This window comes from Boleophthalmus pectinirostris, unplaced genomic scaffold (genome assembly GCF_026225935.1).
Source record: "Boleophthalmus pectinirostris isolate CB_2022bp ecotype Guang Dong unplaced genomic scaffold, ASM2622593v1 HiC_scaffold_4, whole genome shotgun sequence".
In the NCBI taxonomy this organism is placed as follows: domain Eukaryota; kingdom Metazoa; phylum Chordata; class Actinopteri; order Gobiiformes; family Gobiidae; genus Boleophthalmus; species Boleophthalmus pectinirostris.
Window position 1 is genome coordinate 16,332,381 of NW_026571353.1, and position 12,790 is coordinate 16,345,170.

General features: G+C 37.9%; 1 protein-coding gene across 1 annotated transcript in view; it reads left to right on the top strand.

The window, feature by feature from the left end:
- si:dkeyp-14d3.1 (transmembrane protein 132C) overlaps nt 1–12,790 on the top strand; it is an 83,141-nt gene that overhangs the window by 38,482 nt on the left and 31,869 nt on the right. Inside the window, exon 3 of the mRNA XM_055161643.1 lies at nt 10,837–10,846. Coding sequence (XP_055017618.1) covers nt 10,837–10,846 — 10 coding nt within the window. The remainder of the gene's footprint in view (nt 1–10,836; nt 10,847–12,790) is intronic.

Consider the following 12,790-nt stretch of genomic DNA (forward strand, 5'->3'; position numbering starts at 1 on the left):
GCTGATACTTTGTCAACATGCTCCCCATGAATGAATGCACACAGCCAGGCATGTCTCACACTGTTGACTATTTAATGTTGTAAAACGCTGCATAAATCAGGGCAGAAATGAAAACCCTAATTACATTGGGGCCAAAGAGGGATGTTAACTTGACAGCCTAAATGCTAACACCTTTAATAATGAATCAGTCCTATTCCCAGTGGCCACTATTTACCGTAAACACTCTCCAAGGAGGTGCACTGCTGCATTAGCCACGCGCAGCTGTCTGCACACTTTCTCTCCTTGCTCATCTCTTAATAATACAGGAGCAATAATGTGTGATCAGGACACCACCAGATGTGTCATCATTTATGCATTTCTTTTTTCCCAGGACTAAGCGTGCTATTAAAGACCGAGGCAAATGTAATTGAATAGTTGTAAATTATAGTGTAGATTAATGACTCTAAATGAAATTTTGAATCTTGATCCTCATAGACAGAAATGTTGATAAGCTAAGTATCAATCCTTAGACAAACCAGGTGTTGTGTGTTTTGTTATTGTGTTCCCCCAAATGCTCTAGTTTTTGGTATAAACTTGAAATATCAGGCCAAGTCACCGAACTCCTTACCTTCCTGTTGGTGGACAAACACTGTAACCACTGTTCATTGTTATGCACTCTTTAATTTTCCTTAAACTAGGCCTGACACGATGACACATTTTGAAGTATGATATATTGCTGAAGAAAATATAGACGGTAAACAATCAAACAGAAACTTATTTATGCCACTGACACAATAACCCACAAAACTATTCTAAATCTATAATATTGTTTAAAAAATCATGAGCTGTAATAGATCTTAGCAGAATGAAACACTTCAGTGCTTAGTTTGCGTCTGTAATGAGAAGTAAATCAACCTTTTATGGCTTAAATCTTATCATATTGCCAAAAAGTAACCAAAAGTGTCATAGAAATAGTACCCATGAAAATATTGACCTCCAAAAATGATTGTTCAAGCTTTCATATATTGAACGATAAGTTGATATAGTGACATGCTTACCTTTACCATTATTGTAAACACCATAAAATACATGCTTAATCTATGAGATCAATTTGGTATGTGAACTATAAAGAGTGACCGAGATCTAGATCAATAAAAATCAGCATTAACTGTCAGCCTTTGGACACCCACGCTCTAAAACATCTCAATTCATTAAACATTAAAAATTCCACAGAATACTTGTCGCTGTAAAACAGTTTATCAGAAATAATAGCACATGCCTATTTTACAATGTAGTGATGAGTCATATTATTTGCAGTAACTGAAATTCCTCCTGTGAAGTTTTCCATCTTGAGTTTGTCACATGTGTCCAGTCAGTGTGTAATGGACATAATGGGGACCTGCCTCCTTTATGGGAATGAAAATCAGGTCCCACTTATGTCAATTCTTTATTATTAGATCATGGTTTAAAGTTCAGAAATAGGTTAAAAGGTTAAGGCTAGGGTTTAGATTAAAGGGCTCATATTGCACTATTTTTGATTTATGTTATATTGTTGTTTTCTCATCACAGATATACATGGAGTTGTGTTTTCTTTCATTCACACATGTTCAGCACACCAACCATGCATATTTAGTGCTTCTCTCAAACAGAAAACTCTCTGTTCCACCTTGTGATGTCATGTGGTAATACAGGAAGTGAATTACTGTGCTTTTAAACTCCATAGACCTTCACTCGAATCATTTGGGTGATTTCAGCCTTGGAATCGCCAGTCTCTACAGAACAAAAGGTAAAAGGTGACTGTTAACTTGAAAACTACCGCTTCATGACATCACAAGGTGGAGCAGGGCATTTTAAGCTTTGAAAATGTAGACAGACTTTTAATGCCAGATTATTCAAGCATATATGAATGAAACAAAACACACACACAACTCTGGGTATGTTTTTGATAAGGTGATAACATTCTAACATGGCCTAATGCTCACAAGAGTAAATTTTGTACAATGTAGGACCTTTAAGATTAAGCAAGTAGTGACTATGGTTAAGATTGGGATCAGGGTCTGGAAAATGAGTATTAGTCCTCATAAGTCATGTAAACCCAGCATGTGTGTGTACTCTGTGACAGATTGCCGTTTGCGTGTGCGCCAGTGGCTTCATGTGTTTCAGAATTATGTGCTTTATGACCGAATCCTCCTCTTTCACATTAATCCCCTCAGGATTAGATCGGCCCGTCTCTGTTTGAAAACATACATTACAACGGTTTTTAATTTTTGAATACTGTGGCTTGCAGTTATTTATAAAAGACTTACATTATGACACATGGACAGCCTTCTCTCTCTCTCTGTGCAGACGCAGCACATTTGTATTTTATTACATGGTCTAGTTGTGTTTAAAATAAAATATTCCGTCTGTGCTGATGTATCCATTATTAAAGAGGTGTACCGCTGCAGTGAAGAATTTGGGGGTGTACATTTAGCAGTGAGTACAAAATGAGATATTGATCCAGGTGAGAGTTATTTTTCACCTCATGGGAAATGGTTTTTGAAGATGCCTAATTTAACTTTTAGGCAAATTATTAATATAAACATGCTTGTACTCATTTTGTGTTTCAGTGAAAACATCCATATCTTTTCAATAGGGATTATGAATACAGTTATTGTGTCTCTATGCAGATGTGTTTTATTTGTAAATCGTTGTTGTTTCTTCAAGGTCGTGACAGCCAGTCTTCTGCCTCTTGGTGCTTAGTGTGTTGTGTATTCACTTGGTTGTAGGTTTTTCAGTGAGTACTCTTAACAGAACTACTTGACTTATTCAACCCAAGGAGTGCTCAAAAATTCAAAAAGTACTTTAGCTAGGCCTGTCACGATAATTACTAAATCGACTTATTGTTCAATATGTGAGCAGTAGACCAGTCATTTTTGGGTTTAGAGACAAACTTAAGTGTTTCAATAGGCTATCAACATATTGCAGGTGATGCTTTTAAAGATATCTTAAGTTTAAAACAGTTTTTGGTATCATCAATTAGTTTTAATATTTCTTCAGCAATATTTCACACTTCAAATTTGTTATTGTGACAGGTCTGGCTTTAGCAACCTCCCATGCCTTGAGTTTTATCTTGCTCAAGTAAAACAAATAAACAGAAATTCACTATCCTCTACACAAATGCCTCTATGTTTTCTCAACAGTAAAATCAGACCCAAAGCATCTTCTGAATTACAAACAATAAATTGTCTGGCAGTGTCTGTGCTCCAATTATATTACATAATAACTAGTGAATGCATACTCAGGTTGAATTGATCTGAGGTCTGCTGCAGTAAGCACTGTGTATATTATAAACAATGGCTTCTCTTTACTATCGATTCTTCACTAAAACTCTTTGTACATTGTTGTTTACACAGGTCGAGTACACCATGACCTGAAATTGACTTCAATTAACCCCAGTTAAAGTCAGCCTTCTGATGATTGTCCTTTTCTCTGAGATTTTTACCACTTAAGATGTGTCTGCCTGGGAGTCCATACCTGCAGAGGCCATATTTAAATGAGCCCATTAAACCAGTTTTGCTTACAGAGAGGAGACTGCAAAATTGGTACTATAAAATAGAGTTATGAATGATGCTACTCAGGTATAAGTGCTAGGTTTTGGCATAGGTATGGAAGATAATTTTTCAGATTTTGAATTTTGAACTAACTCTGAACCCTACTGTTCTTTCCACTACTATATCAGCTACAACACATATGTCCCCAATGATTCTAAGACAGTAAAAGTATATTGTTATATTGTCTATTGTAAAAGCATATCTGTACTATTTAAAGTTATAAGTTACTTTAGCTTTGAGAAATGTTAGCACAAGAAAACCACCAACCATGGCTCATTGTCTGTGGTATACAGACCAGTGTGAGCTCACAGGACCAGGCAATCTTGTTCTGTCCCCTGTTATCATTTCAATTCTCACTGGCTGAGAGCTGAGCTGGCTGATAACACACAGTGTGAGGTAGGAGGAAGCCATCACTGTAGGCGCTCCTGTAGAGTAGGGCTCAACTGCACATGTAATCTTAGGTGTGCTGTGTGTGTGTGTGTGGTTGTCTGGGAGCCATGGGGCCACAAGAAACAGGGGTCACAACTTCTGAACATGGCAGGGTCAGTGTTCCCGCAAGTAGATGCCACAAGTACGTGTCACAGCGCCCTTCTGGTATGAATAATAATGCATTTTACCATATTTCAACATATAGTGCTGTATGCCAGACAGGTACAGGGTGTGCTGGAATAACAGGACTTCCATATCTCAAAGAGGCTGGTTATAATTAGAGCCCGGCCGATATATCGGTTGGCCGATATTATCGGCTGATATGGACAACTTTAGGCATATCGGCTATCGGCCGATGGGGCCGATATTTCACGTGGGCATGCTATACCTCGTTATAAAGCTTAGACTCTCTACATTCTGTTCATTTAATCCAATTTACAGACAGATAAATGTCCTAATATGTGGCTCCACATCAGTATTTATCTACGGATTCATTTGTCTGTGTCCGTACTGTCCCTGAACACACCACAGAGTCGCGTCACTCACGTGTGTTTGTTTACACCTGCAGACACAGATCCAAACACTGAGATTATATTCTTTTTACGGACAATCGGTTTGAGTCTGGATTAAAAGGACATTTATTAGTGCAAATTTGTAATGTGAGGTAGGAGCCTGTGTGAGCGGTGAGTGTTGGAAATATGTCGACTTTGAAGCTAGTTTTTGTCATTTGTTATGGGTTAGCTGCTGTAGCTCCCGCACATAAACAGACTGTTTTCTATTGGTCTGTTCTAAAGTGACTATATTGGCCGTATATTTGCTACTGGACCTGCACTGAATATGACATTTGCGCATATAATTAATTACTGCGGCGCGCACGTATTTACGGCTAAAGGCTAATAGCGCTACTTTCTTTACTAGTTATGGGTCCGTCGCGAACGAAATGACTCTTAGATCCGGCTCTTTGAAGGGAACGACGGGAGCCTGATCCTTATTGGGAGCCGTGTTTTCTCTTTCTCTCACTTTTTTTCTCTTCACGCCGCGTGCAGATTCGTGGTTTGACAGCGGCAGCGGCTAAAAACGAAACTTTGAGAAATTTGCGTGTATGTAGGATTAAAAAAAACAAAAATTAAAAAAAACGAGCATATTTGACTGTAGTTTAGCATAAAATAAATAAGTCCCGGTTTAGTCCTTTTTCAGTCCTGGTTTAGACCTGGTTCAGTCCTGATTCAGTCCTGCTTTAGATTTAGTCCTGCTTTAGACGTGCTTTAGTCCTGCTTGCAACAAAACAATCTGAAGAGCCACTTGGGAGACAAAAGAACCAGCAGCTTTTAGTGAGCCGAGCCAAAAGAGCCGGTTCTCTAAAAAGAACTGGAATACCCATCACTAGTGTCTAGAATGTGATGCAAAAATGCCATTAAGCCAACCTACTGTCTGTAAATATGATGTAAAGAGGCAGAATAACAATAAATGTTGCCTAATATAAACCCAATTTAAAATCCACCAGAGCCAAACCTAAGTTTTTTAAACAATTCAACATTTACAGTGAATTTTTACATCACTTAATATATCGGTGATTATATCGGCTATCGGCAGCTCCAACTCCCATTATATCGGTTCCATATCGGCCACAGCAAAATCCATATTGGTCGGGCTCTAGTTATAATCAATGGTTGGTCCATGACATGACATGGAGGTTACAAGTAATGTATTTATTTGTTATAATTATTATGCTTTATGCTTTTGCAAAGCTTCCACAGTCATGTGTTTTGAGTTTTACATAAAAGATTATGTAAGTAATCCCAAATGTACTTAAAATACTTTACAAATAAATAGCATTTAAATTTTGCATATAGTTGAATGTACCTCATTTTCCCTTTCAACAAAAAAATGCGATCACACATTTTCAGGGTTAGTCCCAACTCCCAACTGGTTGCATCAGAAGAACAAACTAATGGGAAAATCATTGCATGTTGGAGGGAAAATCTGTTAGAGTTTAAAAACACATGGAAACTCTAATATGTGAACAGTTCCAGTGCATCCCTGTAGCCACTCTAATAACAACAAAGCCATATTGGCAGCCAGTGGTCATGCGGTTGGACAACACAGATACTTGTCATTGGTCCATTGTTGTGTGATCTAACTTGGCAGTTCACAGCTTCACCATCAAGCCCCCATCTCTCAGCACCAGCCGTCAGCCCGGCCATTGAATCACAGTGCTGAATATGCAAATGGATGCCATTAAAGCTCTCTTTCTTTAATTAGTCTTTAGATTTCATGACTGAGTGCTTCCAATTATGGATCAATGTCTCTCGTTCCTGCACACGGACCCCTGGGTGTGCAAAAGATTTTTTTTTTTCTACTGCATTACTAAATACTTAATAATTTCTGCTCTGCCAAGACGACCACTCACAGAGCACTCCCTATGCTGATCAATGAGCAGGCTGCTGCTGCACTGATATGTACTCCTAAGATGATTATTTCATAAACAAGTGATTTATGGCCAGGCATGTCTGTGTTTGGGTCCGCTGATGTGTTTAAAGTGGATTTAGTGTCTGGAAATGGGCTGATGTGTGTGTAATTGCGTTGGCAGTAATTTAGCGGTGGGCTCATTAAAGTGGTGCATAAGAGGGGGTAAATTCTGCCTAATACCTAAATGCACTCGTGACTGGGAGAGGGCAAGCGAGAGACGTGCTGATGGGTGCAGTTTCAGGCTGTAAAATGCTACTTGTGTGTTTTGGAAAAGGCCATTTGGGTGCATGGGTTCTGCTCTCAGTACTCATGATAGCTAGGAAGGGGCTTAATGAATGCAGGACTGTTGACTTACTAGCTCCTGACTGACAACTGGTGCTATACTACTATACTTGTCATGCATGTGTGAAAGAGGAGTGGGATTTTAAAAGGATCTACCACAAGTGAAAAACATTCTACTGGGTTTGCTAATTTGTAATTTTTTTTTAATGTTTACTAGTGTACAGTGATGATTGTTGTATTTTGTTGTAGTTGTTGTTCTTTTCTTACAAAATTGCCAGAGTAAACACTTCATATTTCAAGGTTAAATTGAAATGTAATCAGAAAACTAATCACAGTTTTTATATGAACTTGAATATGAACTAGCTACTTTAATTTTAAAACTTATTTCAACAGCATCACAATTTTTCATTTCTATGAGAAGGATATTCAAAGGCAGGCTTTTGTTCAGGATAATCAAAAGAGGTTAGAAAACTACAAGGCCAGTCTCAAGCCTGGATAAATGAAAGTTGTGCAGGTACAAGAGATTCCTCTAAAGTGCTATATAAGCTATAAATAAATGCATGATTAAAAACACATGTCTGCAACTGTGCTTCAGTGTAATTTCATTGCCTGTGGTTATGTGAGGTTAAATGCTTTGTCACAATGAGTCCAACATCTGGAGCTGCCTGAGTTTAATACTGACCCAATTACACAACATAATACTGGTGCTACATGGGCCACTGAGCACTGATCCTGCCTATGACCTCTCCTCTTAGCACTCTCTTCAGGCCAAAGGTTAAACTTCGAGATTGCACTGAAGATATTTATAGACATACATATTTCGATTTAACATAATAATATTTAAAAACTTAAAAATTTGCTAATTAATTAAGTAACATACTTTTCTACCAACTGCAAATTATTCAGCATGTAAAAATAACTAACACTGTAGTATAGACTTGTGCAATGCATGTGATTCCTATATCCGTTTAACAGTTTATTTTCTCAGTCCTCAGTCTATCTCAAATATTTATTCTCCTCAATGTGTTTACAGTGGGATCTTTGAGGATGACATATATGACGAAACAGTGTAGGCTGTATTCTCAGTACGTATAGTGAATACCTGATAACCACATAATGTCACAGAAAGAACACAAAAGACCCTTGGGTGTTCAATTGTCTATTTATTTGCACGCTGCTCTCTTTGCCTCTGGGCTCAGTGTATGCTGCCCCCTGCTGTCCGTGGGCCACTCATGATTATGACAGCACTGTTATGGAGTACTATGTGTAGTGTTTGATATCCATTGAAGAGCTCTGAATGGACTGTGACTGTCATCTAGTCGTTTATGACAGCTTGTGAATGAGACAAATATGGAGTGAAGAGGAAGTGATGTCACACATTTAAAGGGTGCAGGGTCAGCGGTGATGATATCCACAGTCATTAGGGATCCATTAGAACATGAAGTCTACTCCAGCTGATGGTCTCTGTAATGACGCCAGGCTGCACAAAAGCGTTTAGTTTTGATTAGCCGCTTGTTGGCACGGTGCATTTCATTAACTCTAAGATGAGATTATGTTGTCTGGGAATAGAGATGCTACACTCTGGAGGGGAAATAAGAACACGCTAAACTAACAGTGGTTCCCTCAAGGCTTTTTTTGTAAAGAAATACATAAGAGGGGATACTACACAGCTGCTGTCCTCTATACAACCTCTGACCTTTAGATTAAAACACTTCACTAATCCTCCCATAGACTTATAAGTGGACTCAACAGTTTTTTCAGCCTAAAATCAGTGTTGTGATTTTCAACCAACTCAGCAGGCCTGTATTGAATATTGTATGTATTGTAATTCATGCATGGTTGGGTAATCTTTAATCTTTATTTTCTTGCAGTCAAGACACTCTTGCCTCCCAGTTTCCACAATTGTGCTGTACTTACTTTACTCATCACAATATTTGTTTTTTTGTTTGTTTTTTTCATAATGAACTGTAGCAGAATTTTAGCAGGTAATTGTTTTACTTGGATGTATGCATATATGTCATTATGATGCTCTTTAGTGCAGGAATTAGTTTCAGATTCAGAAACGTCAAAAAAAACTGAGGCACTCAAAAAGGTCATATTATGAAAAGCCTTTACTTTAATAATATGACCTTTTTGAGTGCCTCAGTTTTTTGACTTTTCTGAAAGTGAACTGTTGCTATTCATAGGTGGGGCTGTCAGCATGGTACCATAAAGTTGCAGGCAGAAATCAGTGCTGTGATTTTCAACAGGAAGTCAGCAGATATTTTCTTTTATTAAGTCTTTTCGATCAATATTGCAATTTAAAAATATAGCAATCCATGTATGTCATAGATTATAATTATATAGCAGACAAAGGCATAATATGTCTTCTTTAACAGTGCAATTATTATTATCACAAGATTCAAAGTAATACTGTGTTTCAATAGCCAATACTCAATAATAAAGAGCCCTGATCATTCATCACAGCCCATTGTCAGACTTTAAATCGTACTTTCTGTAAAGTACCTTTCTGTAAAGTAAGAAAGAAGCCTCCAAAATAGATTATCCTTTGTTGGCTTTTGTGTTGTTTTTTGTGTATCTTCTTCTCAGCCCTGTTTCTGGTAAAATCAAACTTTGTCTGTTTGGTGTGTCCACATTTCACTAATGTATTTAGCATACTTACCATAACAATGACTTGGCCAGTCACAGTTCTCCATTTGCCATGTAGTATATTCCATTGAGCTATGCCAGGAGCTCCCAGCACAATTGTAAGAGTGGGAGTTTGAATATTTTAACTGATGAATGCTATACAACCCTATTGGAAATGTGATCCTCTTAAAGGGTTTTGTTACACACACACACAGCAGCCCCTGGGTGTCATTTTGATTGTATAATTAGTAGTACTCAGCCTTATTCACTGTGCAAGAGGTAAAGAATAGATGATTAAATCAAGGCAAATCAGATGCTTATTAAACGGTGGCGTTTCATTCAGCACATGCAGATGACTTGATGTTTTTCATGTGATGAGGAACATACAGTAAATTAAAACACATCATATCCGCAGGGCATTTCCTGTCTGTGAAAAACAAAACACTCATGTGCAGCTCTGCCCCTTTTAAGTGTTTGTCTTCCAGGTGAAAAGCTTTGAAGTACGTGCACCATATTAAAAGGACAGGAGCATTCAGCTATATTTGGTGGTTGATCATTGTCACAGGAGCTGAGATCAAAACCCCACACGGAGCCCTTAAGATGTGCCCAACAAAGCTGAAGGATGGCGCGATCAAACACCCACGTATCCCTGTGAAAGATCAACATGTACAGATTCGTATGTGATGTTATTGATTTAGATGTGAATAGTTAATGCGCATGCTTTTTCATCAGCCAGAAGACACGGTGAGGTGAATCTGACTATGTACGTATTTGAATAATATAAACAGACTTCACATTTGGGTTTACTTTCTTGGAATATAGATTGAATTGAATAATTACAATAATCGTCTAACGGCTTTATCTTATAAGGACAAATGTATCCAGGTGAAGATGAAGGAGGAAATAGAATCCAATTTAGTTATGAAAGTATAACTAGATTCTATTTCTGTAGCACCTGATATTGAAAAAGTCTGCTTGGAAATTGTATTTAAAACCAGAGAGGAGCAATCTGTATCAAATTATTGGTAATAATTGTTAATGTTGCTCTGTAGATTAGACACAAATAAAAATGGAACAAACTGATCTAGGATATTAAGTGATTTTTATAATTCTTTCAAATATTATATCTCAATATGTTTTTGCACATTTCAGTTGGATTTTTAAGACCAAAATAGCTTCTGATTATTTCTGATTATCATTATCAGGATACTCCACAAAATAAAGAAAGAAAAAATAAAGAAATAGAGACATGAATATTGCAGATCCTTATTAGTGCATCATTACAGTAATCTTGGACTGAAAGTTAACCCAGTCATTGGTTCTCCAAATACATGTATCTCTGAATGTTCAGAGGAAAGAGGACCCACCATAACAATAACAGGCAGAATCCAAATGTTTATTGCTCTATTTGTAGATGGATTATTGAAGCAAAGCAAAATTCTCTGTCTGATTTAAGTGCAGAAGCTGTTTTAAAGCATGTTATAAAGGCATTTCTCTGGTGAGCTATGAAGCGATGTCAGCTGACGCACCATAAATCAAAGCCTATGGTTTATTATCTGTGAGGAAACGATAGCACCGTGAGCGATGCCGGCCTCTTCCTGATCCTATCTCCAAACTTTCTGTGAATCTAGTGCACAAACACATTGTCCAACTACCTTCCACTATGTACACTGTGGCTTACATTTTCCACCCACGTGAATTTGCACAGACGACACAATCAGACGTAGGTGCACTTTAAAGTTTAATCAAATGTAAACCTGGCGTCTTCTATTGACAAAAGAATGTGGAGCAGAGCTGGCATAGGCACAGAAAGCAGGTGCTGAGAACAAATACTTTTAGGGCTTACGCGATCGGCACAACCAGCGTTCAACAACAACAACAAGCATAGTAGAGATATGTGGCCAAACATCTTTGTCAGTCTTTTGAGTGGCCAAGCCTCCTCTGCAAATTCTGATCTCATCAGATCTCAGAAGATAAGCAGGGCCAGGCCTGGTTAGTACTTGGATGGGAGACTGCCAGGAATATCTGGTGCCATAGGGGACCAGTGACTGTTGTTGTCTCCTTAGGCAAGGCACTTCACTCACTTGCCTAGTATGAATGTGGTGTGTGCATGAGTGTTGGTGGTGATCAGAGGGGCTGATGGGGCAGACTGGCAGCCTTGCTTCTGTCTGTATGGAGTGAATGAAGAATGCATGCACTGTAAAGTGATTTCTGCAAGCAGAAGAAGAAGAAGCGAGTATCTTGAAAAGCTCTCTACAAGACTAATGCATTATTATTGGAGATAATTTTTGGAAATGAATCCTTTTACTAATTGAATTATCTGTAATTGGTGTCATTAGTTTGCAAAAGGGCTGTGAATGAAATTGTTTATTAAATTTGAACCAGTTGCTGTGGGACATGTTTAAGGCATATACATACTGACAAAATGTTTTTTTTTTATAAAAATATTATTTACTTCCTGTGTCTTTTTTAAGTAATTCCTGGTCAATTTGTATAAAATCACTTTTCCTAGCACAAGGCATGTTGTGATGTATGTCCATTGATACAATAATTTCTAAATTAGATGATGATGATCATTTATAATCAATAAGCCACAGTCACTCCAGTTGTTTCTGCCCTGCCAATTAGTACAGTTTGTGTTTCTCTGTAGTCTTAGTACCTTTCTCTTCTGTAACATAAACAGATAAACAAAAAGAAGCTCTATACCATATTGCCCTGTTTTGTTCCTAAGACAAGCCTGATAAGTTCCTCTAAGTTCTGGGTTCAGTAAAACTCTGGACTGACAGACCTGTTTATGTGCTGCCTCCTATACTGTCATTAAACACATCCTCCCATGTGCTCTGCTTCTCCTGCATCCCTGTAATAACCTTTATAATAGATATTAGCTTAACAAAAAGTCTCCATGGAAACTGTCCCCGTGGCTTGTGCACATCTTTCTCTTTCTCTTCTGCTTTTCAAATCAACGCTTTATGGCTTTCAGTGACGTTTTAGCCTTTGAATATATTTGTGAGTAATGCGCTGAGTGATTTTCTTTGATTGCAGAGCAGATAATCAGGGCCCTGCAAAATGTCACTTTCTGAAGAGGTTGTTCAGCCTGTAGAGATTGGCTTCCTGCTGTGGCCATAGGTTCCCTCACAAAAGCCTTGACCCTTTGAACATAACACCCATGAATGTATGTAGTTTAGCTTGATTCTCTATTCAGACATCAGTCCTACAAATGGCTTCACTCTGTCTCTGACTCTGACTCTGTCCTCTTTGTGATCAGTGTGTAGCCTGGATCATCTGAGGACAAGGATACTTTGACCTTTCTTATCTTGTTCTTCAAATATTGTGGTATTTTACTTTTTACAGATATTTATTATTATCACAATCAGTGATCATATTGATGCTCTATGATAAAACATTTGATC